The sequence below is a fragment of the Motacilla alba genome, chromosome 8 (assembly GCF_015832195.1).
Source record: "Motacilla alba alba isolate MOTALB_02 chromosome 8, Motacilla_alba_V1.0_pri, whole genome shotgun sequence".
Taxonomy (NCBI): domain Eukaryota; kingdom Metazoa; phylum Chordata; class Aves; order Passeriformes; family Motacillidae; genus Motacilla; species Motacilla alba.
In genome coordinates, this window is record NC_052023.1 from 29,691,510 (window position 1) to 29,713,462 (window position 21,953).

At 41.5% G+C, this 21,953-nt stretch overlaps 2 protein-coding genes and 1 long non-coding RNA gene across 6 annotated transcripts in view; 2 read left to right on the top strand and 1 right to left on the bottom strand.

The window, feature by feature from the left end:
• Window positions 1-17,000, bottom strand: part of C8H1orf112 (chromosome 8 C1orf112 homolog) — a 28,335-nt gene extending 11,335 nt beyond the window's left edge. For all 3 annotated transcript variants that reach the window (XM_038143738.1, XM_038143737.1, XM_038143736.1), the window contains exons 1-24: window positions 16,878-17,000; window positions 16,263-16,302; window positions 15,481-15,569; window positions 13,929-14,033; window positions 13,244-13,381; window positions 11,711-11,873; window positions 11,298-11,382; window positions 10,633-10,771; window positions 10,107-10,187; window positions 9,715-9,779; window positions 8,149-8,297; window positions 7,512-7,620; window positions 6,817-7,003; window positions 6,394-6,476; window positions 5,956-6,007; window positions 5,585-5,674; window positions 4,705-4,890; window positions 3,903-4,025; window positions 2,906-3,001; window positions 2,364-2,477; window positions 1,858-1,962; window positions 1,479-1,559; window positions 635-748; window positions 177-358 (exon numbers count right to left, since the gene is read on the bottom strand). In XM_038143738.1, coding sequence (XP_037999666.1) covers window positions 177-358; window positions 635-748; window positions 1,479-1,559; window positions 1,858-1,962; window positions 2,364-2,477; window positions 2,906-3,001; window positions 3,903-4,025; window positions 4,705-4,890; window positions 5,585-5,674; window positions 5,956-6,007; window positions 6,394-6,476; window positions 6,817-7,003; window positions 7,512-7,620; window positions 8,149-8,297; window positions 9,715-9,779; window positions 10,107-10,187; window positions 10,633-10,771; window positions 11,298-11,382; window positions 11,711-11,873; window positions 13,244-13,381; window positions 13,929-14,033; window positions 15,481-15,569; window positions 16,263-16,302; window positions 16,878-16,976 — 2,675 coding nt within the window. In that variant the 5' untranslated portion in view covers window positions 16,977-17,000. The remainder of the gene's footprint in view (window positions 1-176; window positions 359-634; window positions 749-1,478; window positions 1,560-1,857; window positions 1,963-2,363; window positions 2,478-2,905; window positions 3,002-3,902; window positions 4,026-4,704; window positions 4,891-5,584; window positions 5,675-5,955; window positions 6,008-6,393; window positions 6,477-6,816; window positions 7,004-7,511; window positions 7,621-8,148; window positions 8,298-9,714; window positions 9,780-10,106; window positions 10,188-10,632; window positions 10,772-11,297; window positions 11,383-11,710; window positions 11,874-13,243; window positions 13,382-13,928; window positions 14,034-15,480; window positions 15,570-16,262; window positions 16,303-16,877) is intronic.
• On the top strand, window positions 7,015-16,868 carry LOC119703660. The gene is made up of 3 exons (XR_005257684.1): window positions 7,015-7,574; window positions 10,865-11,022; window positions 16,703-16,868. It is a non-coding gene; the product is annotated as an uncharacterized LOC119703660 (long non-coding RNA).
• Window positions 17,001-17,138: 138 nt separating the features above from the next.
• Window positions 17,139-18,795, top strand: METTL18 (methyltransferase like 18). 2 transcript variants are annotated; one of them, XM_038143739.1, is made up of 3 exons: window positions 17,139-17,280; window positions 17,588-17,668; window positions 17,803-18,795. In XM_038143739.1, exons 1-3 carry the CDS (start codon window positions 17,235-17,237, stop codon window positions 18,768-18,770), a joined length of 1,095 nt encoding a protein of 364 aa, XP_037999667.1. In that variant the 5' UTR covers window positions 17,139-17,234; the 3' UTR covers window positions 18,771-18,795. The 2 variants fall into 2 exon arrangements, with proteins under 2 accessions (XP_037999667.1, XP_037999668.1); XM_038143740.1 differs by having other exon boundaries at window positions 17,591-17,668.
• The last annotated feature ends 3,158 nt before the right edge of the window (window positions 18,796-21,953 follow it).

Genomic DNA, 21,953 nt, shown 5'->3' on the forward strand with positions numbered 1-21,953 from the left:
CTGGCACTGCACCCCTCAGTCCATCCTGGCACACAAACCAAGAGCCAGCAGTTCTGTAGAGCACTGCCCCATGTCACAGCTTTTTCTTCTGCAGCCCTCCTGGCACAAAGGCACCTCCTCCCTCCCAGCAGGGAGCTGAGCTAGGTCGTTGTCCCCAAGCCAAGAGGAGCACCTACCGCAAGCTGTCCCTGAGGGTGGCTATGGCTGTGTGCAGAGCCTCCAGCTTCACTGCAAGCCAGCCTGGAGGGGACCCTTTCTGGAGCAGCAGCTTCACAGCCTCCACTGCTCCCTCCATCGTGCCTACTGCTGCCTCGTACTGCTCCTCAGAGGGTGGGTGACAGGCTCTTTTGGCCACAGGCTGCAGATTTAAGCAAACATGAAACATCAATTTAATACTGTACTTGAAGGATCAGTCTTCATCCAAATGCAAGAAAGGCCTTAGGTGGAACAGAGCTGCAAGAGTCGCTGGTCCTGTGAGGGTCCTTGCTGCCTGGCAGACACTACAGACCATTAGGATATCATACTAAGGGCCAGGACCTTTCTTCTTAGGACATGGAGGGCAGCAAGACCAGCTCAGCTTTTCAGGGACTCCCCAGAACTGACAGAAATTAACAGTTTAAAGAATCACACGTACCTCTCCTGTTGACTCCAATTCTCCATCCACTTTCAAAACCTGTGCACTCCAGGTAATCCTTTCTTGCTTCAGGCGTTCTGTTCGTGCTTCTCTTGTCTCTTCCACCTGCCTTGTCTAGGGAGAAAGCCCCAGGAGAGGTAACTAACCCAGGCAGCATTACCAGCCTTCACAGGCACAATATATAGGCCAGAACAAAAGGGAGAGAGGGAGGGATTTTAATGTGCAGTTCAAAGAATATTATTCCTTACATAGTCTTCTGATCAAAGACTGAGGTTATCTACAACTTTGGGTTAGCATCACTGGCAGCTACCACTTCTTCTGTAAATTATCTGCTTGCCAAAAGCTGCTCAGCCAGAGAGCCCTGCCTCAAGTTACAGCTGCCCCCCCTTTCCCAATGCCACTGTTCTGCAGCAACAGCCACCTGGCCCAAGAGGATTTCTCCTAATATGCAAAAGGCACTGAGATGTTTCATACATGTTCATTTAGATTTCAGAAACTCATCCAAGAGAAATGGGGAAGGAAATCAAACCTAATTATCAAATCCTGTCTTTTAAATAGGTAACTTCTCTCAAGAACAACAACGCAATTCAGTAAGTATTTTTTGTTTAAGGATGATAAATACTCTGCATTTAAGTTGAAAGTACTGAAGGACCAGCATGCATATGAATGGCAGTTGCTAATTCTGCTGATTAAAGCAAGTAGAAAAGTTCAACCAGACAGTTTATTTTAAAGTTACTTAATGGTCATGCAGATAATGCAAGGGTAGACCCATGCCGTGTATTGCTGACAGCAGATGTACAGCATCAATTAAGATAGCAGCAAAATGGTTAAACAATATACATACCTTAGCCAGAAAATTAACAACTTTGTTCTTAGCTTCTTCGGAATTAAGGCACCAAGGAACAACATCTTCATGTCTTGTTTCCTGTCAAAAATGTTATTGGTTGTTCAGTACATTCATTGCTAACAAGGGAACAAAATAGATGTTTCTATGACATCTGCCCTCTTGCCCAATCTAAGCAGCCAGTGCCCAGTCCTTCTTCACTTCCAGCTCCTGAAACCTCTTCCACCTGCACCAGCCCTCAGCACTTTCAGTGTGCAACAGCTGTAACTCAGACCCAGACTGTGCAGTGAGGAGCAGCAAACATTTGAGTCAGGAGTATTTGTGTACAACAGAAGTTAACAGAACCAAATGCCTGCACTCAGACTTGTGCTCTGCTCACCTCTGCAAAATGTGTGAATGCCTCCAGTGCGTGCTGGTGAATCAGCCAGGTCTGGTCAGCCAGCAGAGAGGCAAACAGACAGGACAGCTGGGGCACAACCTGCCTCTGCAACAGGAACAAACAGCCATCAGTTCCCAAGAGCTGGTTGAGCATACCTCACCATCATGATTTATTATTGAAGACTGGCTCTCAGACTGAGGGACAGGTTTGGGAAATGTGAGAGTGCTACTGCCCTGTCTGGCTAAAGAACCACTGTGAGGGAGGTGACATTCTATTCTCACTTCTTGTTACCTCTCATCAGTGAGAAAGCACTGGCATTGGAAGTATCTTGCATGCACTCAGCATGTCTTGATGAAAAATAAACCTGTTGCAGACCATTAATCTAAGACAACTATCCTGGCATTTCTGTATCTAGTTAATGAACTTGATCCCTTAACTGTATATTTAAATAAAAGTCTTTTTATCAAAAGACATGGCAATTTCACTAAGGCCACAATTCCATTTACCTGTGCTTCTTGTGGAATAAACACCTTTCCCATGGAAGACAGAAAATCCACCATAGCTAGACGGACATGATCCGGGGGATGCAGCTGGAGCAGGAATGACTGCAGCACAAACATCTGCAGGAGACAAACCCCAGCAAAGCTCCAGCACACAGACTGCAGGTGAAAACTGAGCAGGCTCATCTTTAAATCCAAACACATGGAGTTTAGAAACCCGAAGGAGGTATGCTGCACCTCCAATAGAACTGGCCAGGATCAAGCTGCAGGGTGCATTTTAGAAAGAAATGAGCATGATCCCTATCACACTTCTTTGTATCTCAATTATCTTACAGAGGAAAGGGATTCTCAAAAGCAGTATTAACCCAAATGCCATGTGCTTGGTTTAAAGGCCAGGAAAGTAATCAAGGAGTATTATTTCCTTGTTAAGAGAAGGCCAGACCATGAAATAACTCATTTGAGATTTCAACAAATCACAAAGAACTTGGTTTTCATGTAGTGCATTATTCATAAGGTGGCGTGGGGGGCTTTAAGATTTTTTTTTTCACCTGGGTCATCAGCTGAGCATCTAATGCTTGGATGAAAAATTCCGAAAGGTGAAGCAATAAACACAGTGTCTTCTGGAGACATGGCTCATCTGAGACCTTGAAGAGAGCACAAAATATCAGTAACACTGCATTTTAGCTCATAGAATAACTGCTTCAGAGAGAATGTCAAGTTATAGCAGCGTTCCAAAATTGTTAGCCTGACTTCACACATGTAAAACATTGCATTGTAAGCAGCAAAGAAAATATTGAAACAATCATATCAGTATTTCTTGGTAGTCATATTTTATGAGACTATTTTCTTTGATTTTTGTGAAGAACATTTCGTAACCCTCCTCTCCTTCCATCACTCACTAAAATAGGCACCTAGAGGTGATCTGAACTATTTCTTTTCACTTTCAGTTGCCAAATGTCCTCACAGAATGGCTGAGGTTTGAAAAGACCTCTGAAGGGGCACATTGTTGGCTCTTCACTCCCACTCTCAAACTTTCTTGTCTAATCTGGAGCATGAAAACCCTGACAATCCTTTTTTCCTTTCCTATATGCAGCTGCAGCCACGAACAGGTCACAAGGACACTGCCTGACCACCTTGGGAGGAGGGTGATTGGCCCTGTGTGTCTCCACGTGCTGGGCTGTGCTCTAATCAAACCACCCTGAGTTCTGGTCACATTCTGATGAATATTTTAAATACACTGAATTCGTAACTGGTACAAAGCAAAATATGGTATTTCAGGCTTCTCCTTGAGCAAGTCTGAATGTGACACTGAGTAACAGATGGAGTAACAAGGAACCATATATGTAACATTCAGGAAATTCAAACTCAAGGCTCCCAGAGCTCATGCCTGCCCTACAGAAAAACCAGCTGAGAGCAGATGGGCAGCACTGATACACTACTGAAACAGTCCAATCCAAGTCAAACAAATGAGTAACAACAGCCTGAGGAAACAGCACCAGCCTCTCCAAGACATGCTTTCACTGCTGGAGCAGCAAACTCTCTTACCTGCTTAGCCTGGAGAAAAGACCAGAACTGACTGAGCACTGCCAAGACAGATGTCTTGAGCTCTGCCTCCAGAGGGGCATCAGAAGAACTGCTTGCAGCCAGCAGGACAGACAGGGCAGTGTTCTAGGAGGAAAAAATATGTAAGACCAACAAAAACACATTACATGAAAACCAACCCAAAATCCCAGGCTCATATGAAACATCTAAAATGATACAAGGTGGAAAGAAGCCCAATGTGCTGCCTCAGGTGTACAGAACAGCTAATCCAGCAGGAGAGCAGCCAACAAAGATTGCAGAGCTGGGAAACCGTCCACTACTCCTGTGAGTTTCACACACTCTGCAGGTGATTTGCTGCAGTGGCAGGAGAATTCTGGCAGCAGACACTTCATGTGGAAGCCTCCGGTTTCTCACATTCCCTCATCAAAGAGGCCAGTGAGCATCTTTAAGATCTGATGCTGCACAAAACCAGCCAGGACTTTAAAACTGAAGGGGCATTGCATGCTAAGGTACAGCATAAATCAGAAATTCTGAAGAAAAATACATCTGCTCAGCCAGAGAGCAAACAACAACTAGAATAACCAGAGAATCACAGAGCCTCCACTAGCACAGCAGAGGTCCTAAGGTGCTGCATGCTACAAGAAAACATTAAAATGAGAGTTCTCGCTTATGCATATGGCAGCTAGGCATGGCAAAAAGCTGTGCAACAGACTGAATAACAGAACTGAGGTGACAGCAACAGAACCCTGGTAGTTTGAAAAACTACAGTTCATTCCTTTTTCCAGAGAGAAGCAGATCTCCTTACCACAGGTGGGAGCCCTCCCAAGGCACGGCTGCTGCTCAGCCACTGCTGGCACCGTGCGAGCCCTGCCGAGCACAGCTGAGATGCCACTTGTGCCCTGAGGTCAGGATTCAGGGCTCTGAGGGACACGTGCTGCCACACAGCCAAGTTCTCCACTTCTTCAGGGGGAAACTCATGAGCAAATTCTACCTGGAAACAAAAGCCAATAGAAACAAAACAGACCAGAAAACAATTTTATAGCCTGAAAGATGAGAAACCAAAATGCACTGCTGGTTTGCTTGAGATTAATTATGTGAAACAATTTGTGTGAAGTATTTCAATAAAATCCATCTTTTTATATGAAAAACATTTAGAAACTGCCACCTCCCTTGTCACATACAGGACATCAGAATGATTAAGCAACTGACTCTTTCAGCTGCTTGAAGCAATGGCCCCAGTGAGTAGAAGAGAGGGCTTCAGCCCCTCCAGGATACACAGAGAGGCACTGGCAGGACAGGACACTCCCCTTGACACCTGATGTCACGAGAACACTCACAGATGTCACAGGTGCAATGACAGGATACAGTTTCAGCCAATCTGGGGAGATGTGCTGTTTTCATACTTTGTCAAAAAAAAGGCTTTATTGCTACCCAGCAAGACTCTTAGAAAGGTCAATGTGCTTTTCTTGTTTTAAAGAGCACATCTGCACAAAGTGGGACCCACAATAAGAAATAACTTAGTGACTTAATGACTTAGACTAACTAATAACAAGTACAATAACAAGTGCAGCAAGTGAGCACTCATCATCTTGTCACTTCTCCAGAACTGAAAGGGAATATTTGAACACAGGGCACCGATTCAAATCTCTTCTACTGACAACAGCAGATGCTGGTGCTGTACTTGCCTGATGCTCTGGGGCCATCAGGAACAGCATTCGCCTCAGCAGCACGCCCAGGGCAGGGACCTGGCAGCAGTCACTGGGCCAAGCCTTCACCTGCATTAGGATAAAAGAGTAATGCACCTCATTACACTGAGGGAAAAATCACCACTGAGCAAACAAATTCTGTACAGGATATTCTGAGTTGCTATGTGGGATCACAGCAGTAACACTGTAAATAAAATAAGCAGGGCACACTGGTTTATATTTTCACTATATTGCTGCTGCTAATTACTAAGCCAATTTGAAGAACTGACACAATCTCCCATTTGAATCTTTGCTAGTAACACTCAAGATTAAAACTGGTTCCAAAAGGAAAACATCACTGTGGTTCTTACCAAGTGGGCAATCACGTTAACGTGGTGAGCACACAGCTCAGCTGTTCCATACCTGAAACATGAGAGACAGCAGCTTGTGAATCTGTACTTCCCATTCTTCTACAGACTAAGTATCATAAATCTGGTCTGAGAAATTGCAATTTCCTCTAACACATTTAAACTCGATTTGCAGAGACACAATTTACGTGAGACAACCATTTCAAAAATCAGTTATTAAAGAGAGAAGCTATGTTCCTCTTGCTTGCAACAACATAAAAATGGCTGAGCCATTTCTACTCCCAATTTTCAAAATATGTTCTGTATATGAAAATAATCCAAGTCTGGGATGATTCTATCTCACAAAAATCTCTCTCAAGCAAGCTGCAAATTATGTACAACAACAACAGAATGAACTGGATCTGTGGAAAACCTGCTTGACTTGTACTAGGAGCATGTTACCGCGCAAGGAAGCACCACGAGTCCACTGCTAGCAGAGATGTGATCATACTGGAACCCAGCACAGCTTCCAGCAGGGCACGCTCCTGAGGAGAAACAGGAAAATTATCACAGTCTGAATACCACAGAAAAGAAAGTACTAAACTTTTATAACAACCTGACCTTCCCTGGTCTGAAAGAGAATAAAAATTGCGAAGACCACTGAGGTCCTCAAGAACTTTTTCCCCTTTCCCGAAAGTGACATTTGCTGTGCAACTGAACTCCAGCCATGCAACTGTGTCACAGCTGATCTCTACAAAACCATCTCTGAGATGGTTCTCTCTGAGCATCTTTTCAGAGCCACATCATTTGAAAGAACCCATTCCTTTTAAGTAGCACCTATGCATCACAACAGCTGAAGAATTGATAAGCAAAACCCAATCTTACCAGCTGAGGGAAGTGTGATGGGAGTGTGGAAGCAATGAAGGAGCACAGGTGGACACACACATAGTGATAGAGGGTGATGGGAACTGCTGGCTGTCCCGTACTGACCACCAGTGGCAAACAGACAGGGAGAGAAAGCTCCCCACAACACTGCTGGAAACTGAGGAAGAGAGCTGAAAACAAAGACAGGCTGCAAGGGGAAAGGAAAAAAAAAACCAAAAAAGAGAACAGTTCAGTTACAGATATGTAAGTCCCAAATCCTGCAAGCAACACTGGTATTACAAAATCTTTGTCTTCAGCCAGAAAATATAGCAGTAACTTCAGTGCTTTTACACCAGATTTATGCTGCTGCCTTCCTCTTTTACCAATTCAGGTGATTATTAGAGGGTTCAGGCATAAAAGTGCGAGACTTTAACTTAGTGAAGTATCAACAAATTACATCCATAGCCTTATTCCTAACCTACAAGTACTCTAAATACCACTCCTTCCCTGAAAAAACAAAGACATCTCTGTCTCTGTATCCTTCACTCCTGAGGCAATGAACATCAGATCCTGTTAGTCTTGGCATAGGGATGGAAATCCATAGTGACAATTTTCCAAGTTCAGTTGCAAAGGAAGCTCCAGCAGCTGAGCCCTTTTGTTTTTCTGCAGGGAACGACTGCTGTGGTGAAGAACTACAACAAAAACCTATTTTGTACCTTTTTCCTGTGTTCCAGAGAGTTTGCACTTCTTCTGGCTGAGAGGACAGCTTGTCCATGATGGTAAGCAGGAGGAGACACTGGGGCAGCTGCTGCTCAGGAGGGAGACCTGTAGAAGTTTGGGTTTCAAGTGTGAAGTAAGTTGCCTGGATATATTTACTGTGTGTGTAAACTGGCTTTTAAGCAAGTGTAGAGGCAAACTGATGAGCTACCTCAGATGTCGGTCAGGGCAGAAATCAAGAGGAGCTTGTTGAAACAAAAAGCTGATATTTTCCCAGTTTAAAGGCATGCTACTTTTCACAGAAAATACTTACTTTAAGGGAAAAAAGAACAGCAGAAAAAATCCATCTTACTTCGAAAGTTTGTGGCAAATGTGGATTGAAATTATGCAAAAGAGCAGAATTGACAGGATTTCTGTTAACAGCGCAGTTGCTATCAGAACTCTGGAAAACATGAATCCAGCAACAACATAAACTATCTGTTATAAAATCCATCCAAGTGAGCAGGCAATCAGCTCTATCACAGCACTTATGGAAGAACCAGAGACAAGCAAGGGAGTACAGAATATTATGGTGCAGAAAGTCAAAATGTCAATGCTGATCCCTCAGACAGCACTGGGATTGTACTTTCAACCCACCTAAATTTTCACTCAACACTCGTTCCATGAAAGGACTAAAGGGAAGGAGCTGGGTGATGAGAGGGTCCAGAGCCATAAGAAAAACCTGGGATATTTCATCTTGATGAACTTCCAAGATCTCTGGAGCATAAAGACTGGGAGGAAATTTGCTGAGGGGGAATGGAAAGAAAAAAAAAGCAGTTAAATATTCTCAGTAGCATTTTTTTTCTCCAAAAGAACGACAAAAAGGCAAATTCATTATTTCCTTGTTCCTGTGAAATAAAAGACAGAAAAGGCTCCCCATTTTAGAATATCTGTTATAGCCCAAGAGTTACAACTCTGCATCCAGCCTTTAAAATGAGCATCACAATCCAGTACTTTACTAAACATTTAAAGAAAACCTTACAAGCTCACACAAAATGTGTGTAAAATACATAACATCTCTCAGAAGACACATATCAGATCACAAAGAGTCAAGTGAAAGGGAAAAGCCAAGAAAAATGCCTTTATACATGATTTTACAGCCATAAATATTACAGCACTAACTTAACACATGACCCCAAAAGGGTATCACAGCTTCTCTGAAGAGGAAAAAAAACACTTTGGGCAATAAAAGAAAGAAGAACCAATATGAGAATAAAGCAAGAGATCATGAAATTAAAACCTACTCTTGCAGCTCATAAAGTGAACTGTAAAAATGCTGCTTTCCTACTCAAAAATCCCACTCAGTTTCCCTGAATAAGTAAAAGTTTACAATCTTCCACCTGGGAAAAACCTACAAGGGGAGAAAACTTAGAAGAAGCAACTCATAAAAATTATCCACCCAATCTTGCAGTGGAACATGCAGTGAACTCAGGTGCACATCTCACCACAGAGCCTGGTTTGAATTCCAACAAAGGGCTGGAATCAGCCCTCTGATTTCAGACAATAAACAATTATTACTACAAAGTCTGGATTCTCTTGTGCTTCCCCACCACTGCAGCAACCAATCTTTTTAAAAGGAAAGTGATAAACCACTTGCAGACATTTAAAAGTGCAGCATTATAAGAGCATCTGCTTCCAGGAGAACCAGAGTCCTCCTGTGAGATTCCACTAGATTATTAACACAACAGTAAAGTTACGAAAAATTTCAGGACACTCTGCTTCTGATCCCCTCTTTCTCCAGGACAAATTTTTCCAAACTTTGTCTTCAACTAGAAACAATCTGTCAAAAGGCACTGCTGACACCTGCATTTAGTTGTAGATTTTTTTTTTCTGCATATCCTACACATAATTTGTTAATAAATCTTGCATAAATAGTTGCAAAGAAGTTAATGGTTTGGCATTATGGGACATGCACAGTATTGATCAAGAATGGGGTTTAGGGTAACTATAAAACACTAAACCACTTTATTTATTAAAATTAAATAGTTAAATATTTAAATATTTATTTATTAAAATATTTCAGCTTTCTGTACATGAAAAAGATGGCAACAACTCTGGAACGAGAAGTGCATATTCACATCTCCAAATATTTGTAATTTAATAATGTAATTTTGAAATGTTATAAAGATACTATCAATAATCAATTATTTGTACTTCACATACCTGTATATCTGAAGAAAGAGCTGATGTAACTGAGAACAGGAATCAGAGAGGCAGGCACGAAATTCCTGCAAAAGCCATCAATTTTGAGTGATACTTTTAAAATAAAATCCATGATTAATTACACGAATTACTGCACATCTCCTACCAACTCCTCAGTGCCACTGCGTGAAACAACCTGTTGATTTTTCTGGGAAACTCCAGCAGTAACCCTGCACAGGCTTGTGAGTATTTACAGGTGGAAGAACTAAAGCAGGTTATGCAGGGATGTTAATTATACTGCCCATATGGGATAGCTGTAAATCATTAAGATATCACAGAGTACAAAATGATTCCATCCGCAGACCAGAGGCTTAAATTTAATACTAACATAGAATTGAAATATTAAAACCTACCTTGGTGTAGTGTACAAGGGAGTTAGCAAAGAACCTGCACAGTTTCACTGTCTTCTGGAACAGCCTGAAGTCAGTGCCCTCCTGTCCAAAAGAAGCAGTTTTAAAAGTTAATATTGAGTAATTACTATAGAGTAAAATAGGAAGTTAGATTGCTAACAGTGTTCAAAACCTATTTCACATTTGTTTCTCTACAGACTCTAAAGCTAAGGCGGCAAAACTTTAAAAATATTCAGTATGTATGCTTCAGCACTTTCAGAACAACATTAAGGATTCGCCCGACCTTGGGATATTGTCAGTTTAGGAAATGAAAAATTCTCACATAGTATAATGAAAACTTAGTGTCTCACTAAAACATCCTCTATCTACACAAAGCTGTGGGCCTCATTTTCATGTGGTTTCAAAGGTATTCTGTCATGAAATAACGAAAACCCCAAAAAACCCAAACCAAATTACTCCAAGCAATAATACAGCAGAAAGAATTTCTCCTCCTCAAGTTCACTGGCAGCTTTGGGAGCTTTTAACTCACCTGTATTTCTGACACCTTCATTTGCTCAGCCAGCTGCAAACAGGAGTCAAAAGAAAGAAGAATGTCCTTGCACAGGCCACTGAGGATGTCACTGTGCTTCAGGTGGCATTGCAGCAGGGAGTGATGCTTCAGGCTTTGCCTGAAAAGACAGGAATATAACCAGGTATTTAATTGTCAGAAGTCATCATGCAATGAGTTCTTACAAATCCAAATAACTAATTCTTCTATTTAGCCTTTTATACAGCAGCGATTGGTGCAATATCCGTGAACACTGGAAGCAGAAACTCAGAGAGAACAACCCTCTCCATGGCCATGGCTGAAACCCAGGGCTGAGGCAGGATGGAAGTCTGAGAAAGCCAACTCAAGGCAAAAACATCTACAGAACTGCAGGTTAGACCTCTTAATGCTCCTCACTCAGACAACAGTATTGCAAATTTTCTTCTGCACTGCAATACAGATGGCCAAGTTTCTATTGCTTTTCATACCAATTCCTACCTACTTTCACTGGCAGTGCTTTAATATTAACCTCCAAGCTAAATTTCCTTACTAAACAGCTACCCTGAATTCTCTCATTTTAATTTTATTAGAAACTGAGCAGAAAGCATTTGAGACATTCGTTATTTAAAACTACACCACAATAAAACCCAAAGAGTTTAGCTACATACTTGATTATGAACTTCCACGTATTGGCATGAAGAGCGTGGTCCATATTGGAAATGACAGAGCAGATCTCCAGCACAGTGTGGATTACTAAGGAAATAACAGCAGCAGCAACAGAGTTAAATCAGATTTGTGAGCTCACAGCAATCCCAAGGAATACTGAGAGAATATGAGCACTCTGACATGAATTAGGAAAATGGCTCAGTTTTTAGGTGCTGTCCCTGTCCTACAAATCTACACAACGTTCCTACAGCTTCAGGAGAAAAATGGAAATACTTCAGGTTCAAAATGCTGCCTTCTGAAAAGCTGGTCAGGACAGCAGGAACTGAGCACACTCAGAAACCTGTTTTAAAATTTCAAACATACTCTCCAAAGAAAAAAAGACTGAGCAAGATTAAAGTATCAAATCCATGTATACCTGACACCATATATGTGATGTCATCTTCAGTGGACTCAGAGCCTAAGGAAATCAGATCAACCAGTTCCATCAGCTGTTTCTGAAGGGAGTAAGTCTCCTTGAACATGGATTGCAGGAGGTCAGAAATTAAGTGCAGGTGCCCATAGTACACTGATTCACTATCCTGAAATGGGGAGGAAGAGGTTTGTAAAAGAGCTCAGGACTCACAGGCTGATTTTTCACATGCAGAAAACACCAAGAGCTTTGCCATACATTTCTCTGGAAAAAAAGAACAAGGCACAAATGCACTACTTTAACTCAATACACAGCCCCTGAGCACTCAATATGTTCACCTGCAGCTCGTGGGAAACTAACGAGGTCTGGCTGGCTCTTGTGAGTTTAGGGGGCTCTGGATCAGGCCTCCATGTATGAACCTGAGATCATATTTCTGAACCAAACAGGACTATGTCAGCAGCAAAGGAAGTAGCATTCCAAGGACTTGCCAATACTTTCATTTTAAAATTACTACATAAAGAGTTTGAGTCCTGACATGGAAAACTGATGTAAATGTTCCCATAAGAAAGAAATATTAAAAGTGAAGATGAAAGGCAACCAAAAGTTGGTGTGTCCTTATGATAATCTTAGTTTTACTTTCAATGCTTAGAGGGAATTACTATTGCACCTGAAAATCCAGATCAGTCCATATCTGAAACTGATACACACTGCTCACTGTAACCAACATAAACCTGCTAACCTCAACTTTCAATCCACTCTGGAACTTGCCATTTGTAGCTCTGTAAATACTGTAGCCATCAGGACTGCATAGATCTCTCAGAGCACTCTGCTCCTGAGCAGAATGTTCAGCTAACACTGATGCAAAGGATGGAAATAGCCCAGTCTGAGCTTCTCACCAGCAGGTCATATTTGCTGGGCAGACAGCTGAAAAATCATCTTTGTACTTGTGCACTGAGTGCATTCTGATAATGATTTAAAAACTAAAATTAAAAGAATAATATTTTAATATGCTATTTACATTCTCTGAACAGAGAGAGACACAATTCTCTCTCCCAGGATTTTTCCTGGGAAAGGCAGTGAGAGCCTCAGAGAAGAAGAGAAAACAATTCTTATCTCTATTCACTGCTCCTGTTGTTTTGCACATGTGGAATGTGTTATGGAGATTGTTTACCCAAAGTGATTTGTTAACTGGACACTGGTGAAGGTTGTTTTGATTCCTTGGCCATTGGGTCAAAGCTGTGTCCTGGCTGTCTCAGACAGTCATGGGTTTTTCTTTAGTATCTCTTTTAATATAGTATTCTTTAGTATATTATCTCTTTAACATGTAATATAGTATAATATTAGTATAATACAGTACAGCTCAAAAAAACAATTGTTCAACCTTCTGAATCACGGAGTCAGAACTCGTTATTCCTCGCACTGGGGTCACTTTACAACTATACTTCAACAACAGTATAATTTCAAAATAAGATCTTCTTCTAAAGTGTTTCCCAAAAGCCAAGGAGCAGCAGGATTTCTGTGCTCCCAGCAGAGCCCTACCTTGCAGTGTGTGAAGGTGCTCTTTACCACGCAGAGGACGGAGGAAGGCAGGGAGCGGATGCTCTGCAGGGACAGCTCCTGCACCGAGCACACGTAGCGCACGCAGCCTGTCAGCGTCTCCAGCAGCTGCACCACCGCCTGAGATTAAAACTGAACAACATCAGTCACTCCTGCAATACCTCCACAAGCATCTTTTCTCAGCTGAAATACACCTGGATTTTCATGGCATTTAAAGCTCACTGCTATTTGCACCAATAAGTAAAGACAAATGAAGCTCCAGAGCTTTTCTCTGATACCATACCCTTGGTGAAAGCTCCTTATTTCTTTCACTATTGCTCTCAATTTACAAAAATGTTAGAATTCAGAATGAAGTGACATATGTATAAACAGGGGCCAGGGTCACTCTTTAAATATGGGGAGTCCCATTCCATCTGCAGGAGGGACTTGGAGCAGAATTTGAGATTATTTTTTTAAATTATTATTAGCATCAGATGCTAGATGTGATCAAATCATTCACAAAATGTTAACTGAACTTCAACTACAAAGGAAGATTAAATCACATTTTAACCACCAGTAGGTGGCAAAAACATTCTGAAACCTATTTAGTAATTAGTAATCTAGTAGTTTAGGTAAAAGCAAAGAGTGAAGTAAACATTATTTTGACAACTTATGCGACGGGACTTGCCTGTAGCAGATTCCTCACAGTACTGCATAACTCTGTACTCTGGCTGGTCAGTCCTTTGGCCTTGCTGGATAATTCACACATCAAGTTATCAAAGAACCGTAGAGTCTGGCAGAACACAACAAAACTGAAACATTCCACTTACAAAGGCACACACGCAAATAATAATACCATTTTATACCTGCTTGCTGCCTTGGCAGGGAGGCACAGAGAGAACTTGCAGCAGAAAACACTTTGCAGCATTTCAGTCATAAAGCATGATATAACAAGAAGCAAAAACCATTTTCATGTATATATTATAGACAGAAGACATTTTAGCTGTTATTTTTTCAAAGATCTGTTGCTAAAAAAAAGCTTTGCAGCTAATTTGCTTGAAATATATTATTCATTATTAATATAAAATTATTTTATTATTATATAATATATTATTAGTATATACATTATATATTATTATATATTATAATTTTATATATTATATATTATCATATATATTACATATAATATTATTATATTGTTATATTATTATACATATATTATTATATTATTATACATTATTATATAATGCATATTATTATTCATTAATAATATATATCATCTATATATAATGTATAATAAATATTATTACATATTATTTAATTTTATATATTAAATACAATATATTCTATTATTCTACCAAACATTTTTACTTAGTTAAAGCCACATAATTTAAAAAAAATACTTTCATTTTATGTCATAGAAAAATACTTGTTGAGAATGATTATTCACATTTTGAATACATTAAAAAAAAGGCTGTGACATGCAGACAACATCTATTTCTACTTTAGTTGAGGTTTTTGGATGAGTGTTACTTTTGAGACTGCAAAGACAGTGAGACACATGCAGGATAAACAGTGAGCCTTTTTCACGATATGCTTATTATGAGACAATTTTCTCGTAATCTCCAAAAATTTGTTACTTGAGATAAAATAAGAGAAACGGAAATCTAGTGGCCATTTTTACTGGCTTCTTAAAATGGACAAGCTGAGTCTTGAAACTTAATTCAGTCATTTGGCAGCTCTTTATTTCATTTAAAATGCAAGCACAGATTTTAATATACCTATGGCATAAAATTCTCCATCATTTAATCAAAAAAGAAAACGTGTGAAGTCAGTATGGTCTAAAAGATTACTCACTATATTAATTCACAAATTTCACAACATTCGTGATATGGGAGTGTTGATTTCTTCAGGTTACTTGTCCTGAGAAGCTCCCTCACTTAAAAATTCTCCACCTTGGTCATTTTATAAAAAGCCCAATCTTCTCAGAAAGAAATAAAACCCAAGGCTGTTGCTGAATACAGAAAGCAGAACATTGTATGTTTGATTCTCTCCCTACTGTAAAGAACGAGAACAATCACAGAAACAATTCAACACAACACTGTGGAAACTCTTAACGGGTACATTGCAATTTTTGTATCCCATTGATACTGAGCAACCCCAAAAGAAGAATCACTGCAGCCTAAGCAGGTTCTAACACTAGACTGAGACAATTCCACAGTTAACTGAAGCTGTCCTACCTTAGGTAATACTTTTGAGAAAAAAATTCGTTCCACGTCTTCAAGGCTGATATGCGGCAAAAACATTTCAGTCAGGATCCTCAAAATACCTGCAAAGAAAAACATTTGCAATGTGTAATTCTCAGAAATATACAGCAAACTACCAGAGGAAATAAAGAACTGCAGAAAACAAATCAGGTACTTGATTTTGAGACAGGCAACAGAGCATTTGCCTTATCTGAAATGCATGAAAACACACATATATGAGCTGAAAAACCAAGTAACTGTAATAGCTCCAACACGCACAAACCCATCAAAAATAGCAGCACGCCTGACTAAACTTAGTTGAAGGCTAAGCACAACTGCCAGCCTACAGATCCAGTATTTGACACATTCCAAACTGCAAATAGTAGCACATTTTATAATGCAACATAATATGCAATGTAACAGTTTCAGCAACACTCATAAACAGTTACATATAAGCCTCATTTTCTGTAAATCATCATGTTTGTCACCTAGAAGATAACAACCCAAAAGACAGTAAAACACCAGATAAAAAAACACCCCTTTTTTGTGCATTTAAAGATCAGAAGTAGCAGAAAGCTAAAAGCAGCCTTAGATGTAGAGCTTCTCTAAGGGCATTTATAAAGCTCATTCAACATGCAGTTAGTGGAACGTGCAAGGTCCAGCAGGATTGCTGGAGACTCCGAAAAGTTGTAGCAGTATTTTCAGCACTGCAGTGATTCTAACGCAAGTGCAATACAGAGCTCCACAGGAAGAGGCACTTCTTAGCCATTACTTACGAATATGCTCAGTCCAGTCCTCAGATTCTTCATACATTGAGTAAAAACGTTAAAGAAAATCAAACTTGTCCTGCTATAGAGGCTACCTCTAAAGCACCTGCAGAAGCCACAGTGACTTCTATCACGGTCTCACGTTCCTCTGAAATTTGTGGGGATGCTCCACAACCAACGCAGGCTGATAGCCCAGAGTACCGCCGGGATCAACAAAGTATTTCCAAAATGTATTAGAGAGTGAGTCTTGAGGGCTGGGTTTTTTGGTTTGGTTATTTTTTTTTTTCGGTGGTGTGTGGTTTGGTTTTTTTTAGGGAGTTGGGTTTCTTTTGTTTATTTTCTTTGGGGGGGGTGGGGGGGTGGGTAGGTGAGAGGTGTGTCGGGGAATTAACTGCAGTGCTAAAAGAACCACACGCGATGTTCCAGATTCTTTGAATCTTTTATTCCAGGGAAAGGCTGTACTCGTCTCCAGCGAAATTCCCGGCCCCTCACAAAGATCCCACCGCTCTCCCTCACACACATTCGGTGGAATCCTGGAACTCCGAAGGACGCACACAGCCACCCCTCCGACACCACTCGTGTGCCTTTCCCACAGCCCCCCCAGAGCCCTGCTGGGAAGGATATCAGGAGCCGGGGCAGCACGGCGGGCAGCTCCCGGCGGCAGAGCTCCCCGTCCCAGCCGTCCAGCTCCCGCAGCAGCAGCTCGGGGTCCGCCTGGGACATGGCAGCGGCCGCGCTCCCCTCAGCGCGGGCAGCGGCGGGAAAGCGCCCCGCGCTCCCACAAGGCCCCGCGCCCGAGGAAGCGGAAGCGGCTCCAGGCGGGAGCAGCGGGGACGGCCCGGAGCGGCACCGGGTGTGGGTGCGGGCACGGCGCGGGGATAAACGGGCTGGGAAGTGCTCCCGGAGCCCCTCGCCCGGCCTGCGCGGCAGGGGGACCGCTCCGCGCGTTGGGTTTGCGCCCCCTGAAACGTGGAGTCTGAAATGCGAGTCTTAGCGGAGCTGGCGGCTGTCTCAGTTGCCTTGCCCGGTATGTGAGATGCCGTCAGCTGTGATGCTGTGTTTCAATAAATTTAAGTGGTTAGAGAGCGGGCTTTTAAAATTACGGAATAGCTGGGGTTGGAAGGGAGCTCTGGAGATCATCCGGTCCACCCCCCCCGCCAAGGCAGCGTCCCCCAGAGCTGGTGACACAGCGGCGCGTCCAGGTGGATTTGGAATGTTTCCAGAGAGGGAGACTCCACGGCTTTCCGGAGCCTGGAATTGAAAATCAGGATGCTACAACTATACGGTTTGTGCTGATATTAATGATAAATAAAACTATCTACTCTTATTTCCAGCAGCAGTTCGCCTGGCTCTTGGCAAGATATCTGATACTGCACCAGCAAAATACTCTGTCCTGCAACAATACCTACATAAAGGTACAGCTTGGCTGTAATAAATTAAGCTTTTAAAAAACTGTTATTCCTGAAAATGGATTTTCGATTTGATTTTGCTGTTGATGAAAATGAGAACAGTGAGGCGGATGCTCACTACTTACTGCTGTGCTCTCCAGAACACAAGCAGGAATCCAGTGAAAAGAGCAGGGGAGCTGCCACTCTTGCAGCAAAGCCCAGCCCGAAGCTGGCTGCTGCTAAGAACCAGGATGAGGCAGCTTTGAAGAAAAACCTCTGTGTGAAAGCTGCCAAGGAGCACAGCATTCCCCAAGATCTCAACAAAGTATTGGAAAATAAAGTCATGGAAACAGTATTGGGCCTGTCTTATGTAAAGCTGTCTGTAGTGGAAATGACGTGTTCGGGTGATGCTGACAGCGAAGGCATCGTGTCCAAAAGTATTTCTTCTCACTCTGATCTCATCCCAGGAGTCTACGAAGGAGGGCTGAAAATCTGGGAATGCACCTTTGATCTCATGGACTACTTTTCTGAGGCTGAAATAGAATTTACCAACAAGACTGTATTGGATCTTGGCTGTGGGGCTGGATTGTTGGGAATTGTTGCTTTACAGGGTGAAGCTGCCAGAGTCCATTTTCAGGACTACAACAGCACAGTGATTGATGAAATAACCATGCCTAATGTGGTGGCCAATGGTATCTGTGAAGGCAGGAGGATGGGCAGTGGCAAGGACAGAAAAGCCAGCAAGCCTCCTTCAAAGAGGCCCAGGAAAGCAGAGGGCTCACCTGATGTGCTCAACAGATGCAGATTTTTTTCTGGAGAGTGGTCTCAAGTCAGCCAGCTCCTGTTAAACAGCAAACCCTGTTCAAAGTACGATATAATTCTCACCTCTGAGACCATCTATAATCCTGACTACTACAGTGCTTTGCATGATACACTGGCTCAGCTCCTGGATAGGAATGGCCGTGTGTATTTGGCAAGCAAAGTGCATTATTTTGGAGTTGGTGGTGGTATCTATCTCTTTGAGAAATTCATTGAAGACAAAAATGTGTTTAGAACCAGTATGGTTAAAACAATTGATCAGGGTCTGCAACGATGCATCATGGAAATTGCCTTTAAAAATTCCTGTTAAAATTAAACTACTGATCTTCCAAAAATTGCTCAAAAATGTTTTAATCCTCATGTCTCTTTGCTTTTTCCTCTGTTATTCTGGTTTAACAAACTAAGGATGGTGGTTGTTGAAATGTTTGACAAATTCTGGTGTCTGACTAGAAGTGAGGGACTTTTCTGGTGTTGACTTTGCATAGAGTTCTGTTTAAAGCAGCAGCTGTTTATGATAATTAATTTATATACAAGCCAGGCTTTCACATTCTCCGTACATCACAGGAATGACATACATGACATATTGTGGCTGAATGAGGTAAATTTAGCATCCAAAATCAGTGGAAGAGGCTTTTCTCAAGGGCTGGGCAGCCTAACTGCAGCCAGATTCAAGCAGGGACCACATACCTCTGAGCTCTGCTGCTTTGCCAGCAGAGGGGGATGTGATTGTATTTATCACTCATGAGAATCTCAGAAATCCATGTAATGTTTCCATGTGTACACATGATGTATTCAAGCCCTTTAAAGAGTGTAACAATATTAACCACCGTGGTCTGTAAATTTTCACATTCATATTTTGTCATAGGCTAAGAAAATTTCAGCAAGGAATTAGAAAAAGCCATACTGGTTTAGAAGCTGACTTGAAAGAATATTCTACACAAGATCAGCTCCTTCTACCAATCAGCAAGCCTACAAATGAAATACTGGAGAATGACAGAACTGAGCTTTAGGAGATAACTGGAAAATGAGATAAACTGTGCTATTACAGGAGTTTAATAGATTGCTGTACTGTTTTAACAAGATTTTTCCAGAAATGAATTGCCCCATTTTTCTAAACTTGCAGGGGGTACTACTCAACATCCACACCTCTTCAGTCTTTCCTAGGCTGAAGGCAGTGATGTTGCCAAAGATCTCACTGCAGACAAACCCCCAGAGAACTACACTTGAGCACTCACTGCCACTGGCAATTCAAATAAAAAAAGGAAATCCACTGCATGTTTTGCCTTGGCCAAAACCAGACAGAAAGCTCTTAGACAGCTGTTGACATCATGCACTGCTTTATCAGGTGCCCTTGCAGAAATACAAACTTGGGGACAGTGACCACTGCTGTAAACTGGATGCAAGGATCTTCAGTGTAGAGCAGAAGGAAATAGTCTGAGGGGATGGAAAGAAACTTAGTACAGCAGTGATCTAAATCACTTGAATTACGCCATCAAGTTTCCATCACAGAAAGTGCTGAAAGTCAATCCCAAGGTTCCTATTTTGAACCTGCTGCTATTAAGATAGAGTTGTAAAGGATTTCCTGTACTTCACAGAAGAGCCTTCACTACTCTTTCAGACTATTTTAAAGGGATGCTTTGGAAACTACTGAATTTAGCCTCTCATAGGGTAAGAGAGGGAGGAAAAAAGTCTGTTTTGCCATGAATATAATGGTGCTTTGGAATTTTTCTGTACCTACTCTGAAACTTAGTGATGATAACTGCTGACTACAGACTGAGGAACAAAAAAAGTTTTAGCTTTGGCTAACCAAGAAGGCACTGTTAACAGCTTTTAAAATTTTTTTTCTGTCAAAACAGAAAAGCTGGAAACAAATGGGTTACCATTTGTTATTTTTCAAACTCAATGCTAAGATAAATCATGGCTTGCACTGAGTAGGTTGTTCTGCACCTGCTAGTCTAGTGCAGTTCCAGAGAACCATACCTCAAGTAATAAGAAATGTTGACCACTATGACAAAGAATATGGTTAGGAACAAGAATCTCACGTAATTTTGGATGAATAAATGAAGAAGGTACTTAAAATTTTCAACTATAGTATTTCCTCTTGATAGTATTCCACTATCAAACTCACCATCTGTGGTTTAATTACTGTGCCTTCACTCAGTATTTAGCTCAAACATAGCTGGTTTTGTGCAAATACAGAATCAGAATTTTTAGGACTCTGAGGGAAGAATGGCAGAGCCACAATCTTATCATGACTGCACACCTGCAAAACAAATAACTCCACACAGTATAATTAGCTTCCAATTTCAGAATCTGATTAGAAAATGGAAGATGCTTTTTCTCAGGTGAAATCAGCACAATTAGCATTGGGATTTCCATATTTGAGATGAGTTCTGTTCTTAGAATTCAGCAGGTCCATACTGGGAGGAAACAGGATTCAACACTTAGTTTTCTAGGCTGATGTTTCAACTTCAAATAATACTAATTTCCCTCACCTACATTAAGGCTGGCTCTACCTGAGAAATCCTCACCACCCTAGTGACCAGTGTCCTGCTCCTCTTCACAAACTGGAATAGAAGAAAATAAACTTCTCACTCCTTTGTAACACTTGCATGTATTACTTAATGACCAGGGAAATTAAGTTGCCCCAAATGACACTGCACTAAAACATAACTGAATTGGGAGGTCCCTCAAAGTATTTTTTTTTTTAGATGACACATGAAAGTCTTTCTTCTGTGAAGAAATAAAAGGTAGAGATCAGCTGGTAGCTCAATTTTGATCAGCTCACTCCAAACCATCATGGTTTTTCCTCCCCTCACATTTTGAACACGTCATTACAATAATAGGTCCCGTGTAAATTATGTCTTTCCTGTAAGTATTGTGGAGACAAAGATTAAAATCACTCATTAAATACCTCAGGAAACTAAATTGAAAGGCTTGTTTGTTTTAACACAGCTATCCCTAACTGATGACTTCCATTTGAAGACTATTTGCCAGTTTTGGGAAATGAGGCTATTTTAAACTCAGGTCTGTATACTGGCAGCTACAGTTATTTTACTAAAGCTTAGAGGAAGAAAAGCCCTTGATAATGGCACTGGGAAGTGCCCGATTTGCAGGTTACTGACTTGTGTGCTATTCTTGGTTATTAGGCACACAGGCTTTGAAATCAAAATCTTGTTAAGTAAAAACAATCCTGCCATCATTACCAAGGTATTTGAAGCGCAGCCAGACAACCACTGCACAGGAACTCAAAGAGAAGCACAAAGAGCAGATGCAAAAGCAGGCAAGGATGCTGGAGGGGAAAATCCAGGCTGCAAGTGGGGGGAAATCTGGTGCCAACCAAGAGACCTGTAGCACCAGGTTCAGGAGATTCTGCTCCGAGGAGATTACTGGGATGGACACCCTGAACTCTTCTGGTGAGGACTGGACTCAAAGGTTTGATGATGAGAACAGAAAATTCCTCTCCACGACTGAAACAAAGCTACAGAAAGGT

Coding starts and splice junctions, on each gene's coding strand:
- METTL18 (XM_038143739.1), top strand. CDS start 17,235: ATGCGAGTCTTAGCGGAGCTGGCGGCTGTCTCAGTTGCCTTGCCCG. Junction 17,281..17,587: donor TGTCTCAGTTGCCTTGCCCG/GTATGTGAGATG, acceptor TCTTATTTCCAG/CAGCAGTTCGCCTGGCTCTT. Junction 17,669..17,802: donor GCAACAATACCTACATAAAG/GTACAGCTTGGC, acceptor TGTGCTCTCCAG/AACACAAGCAGGAATCCAGT.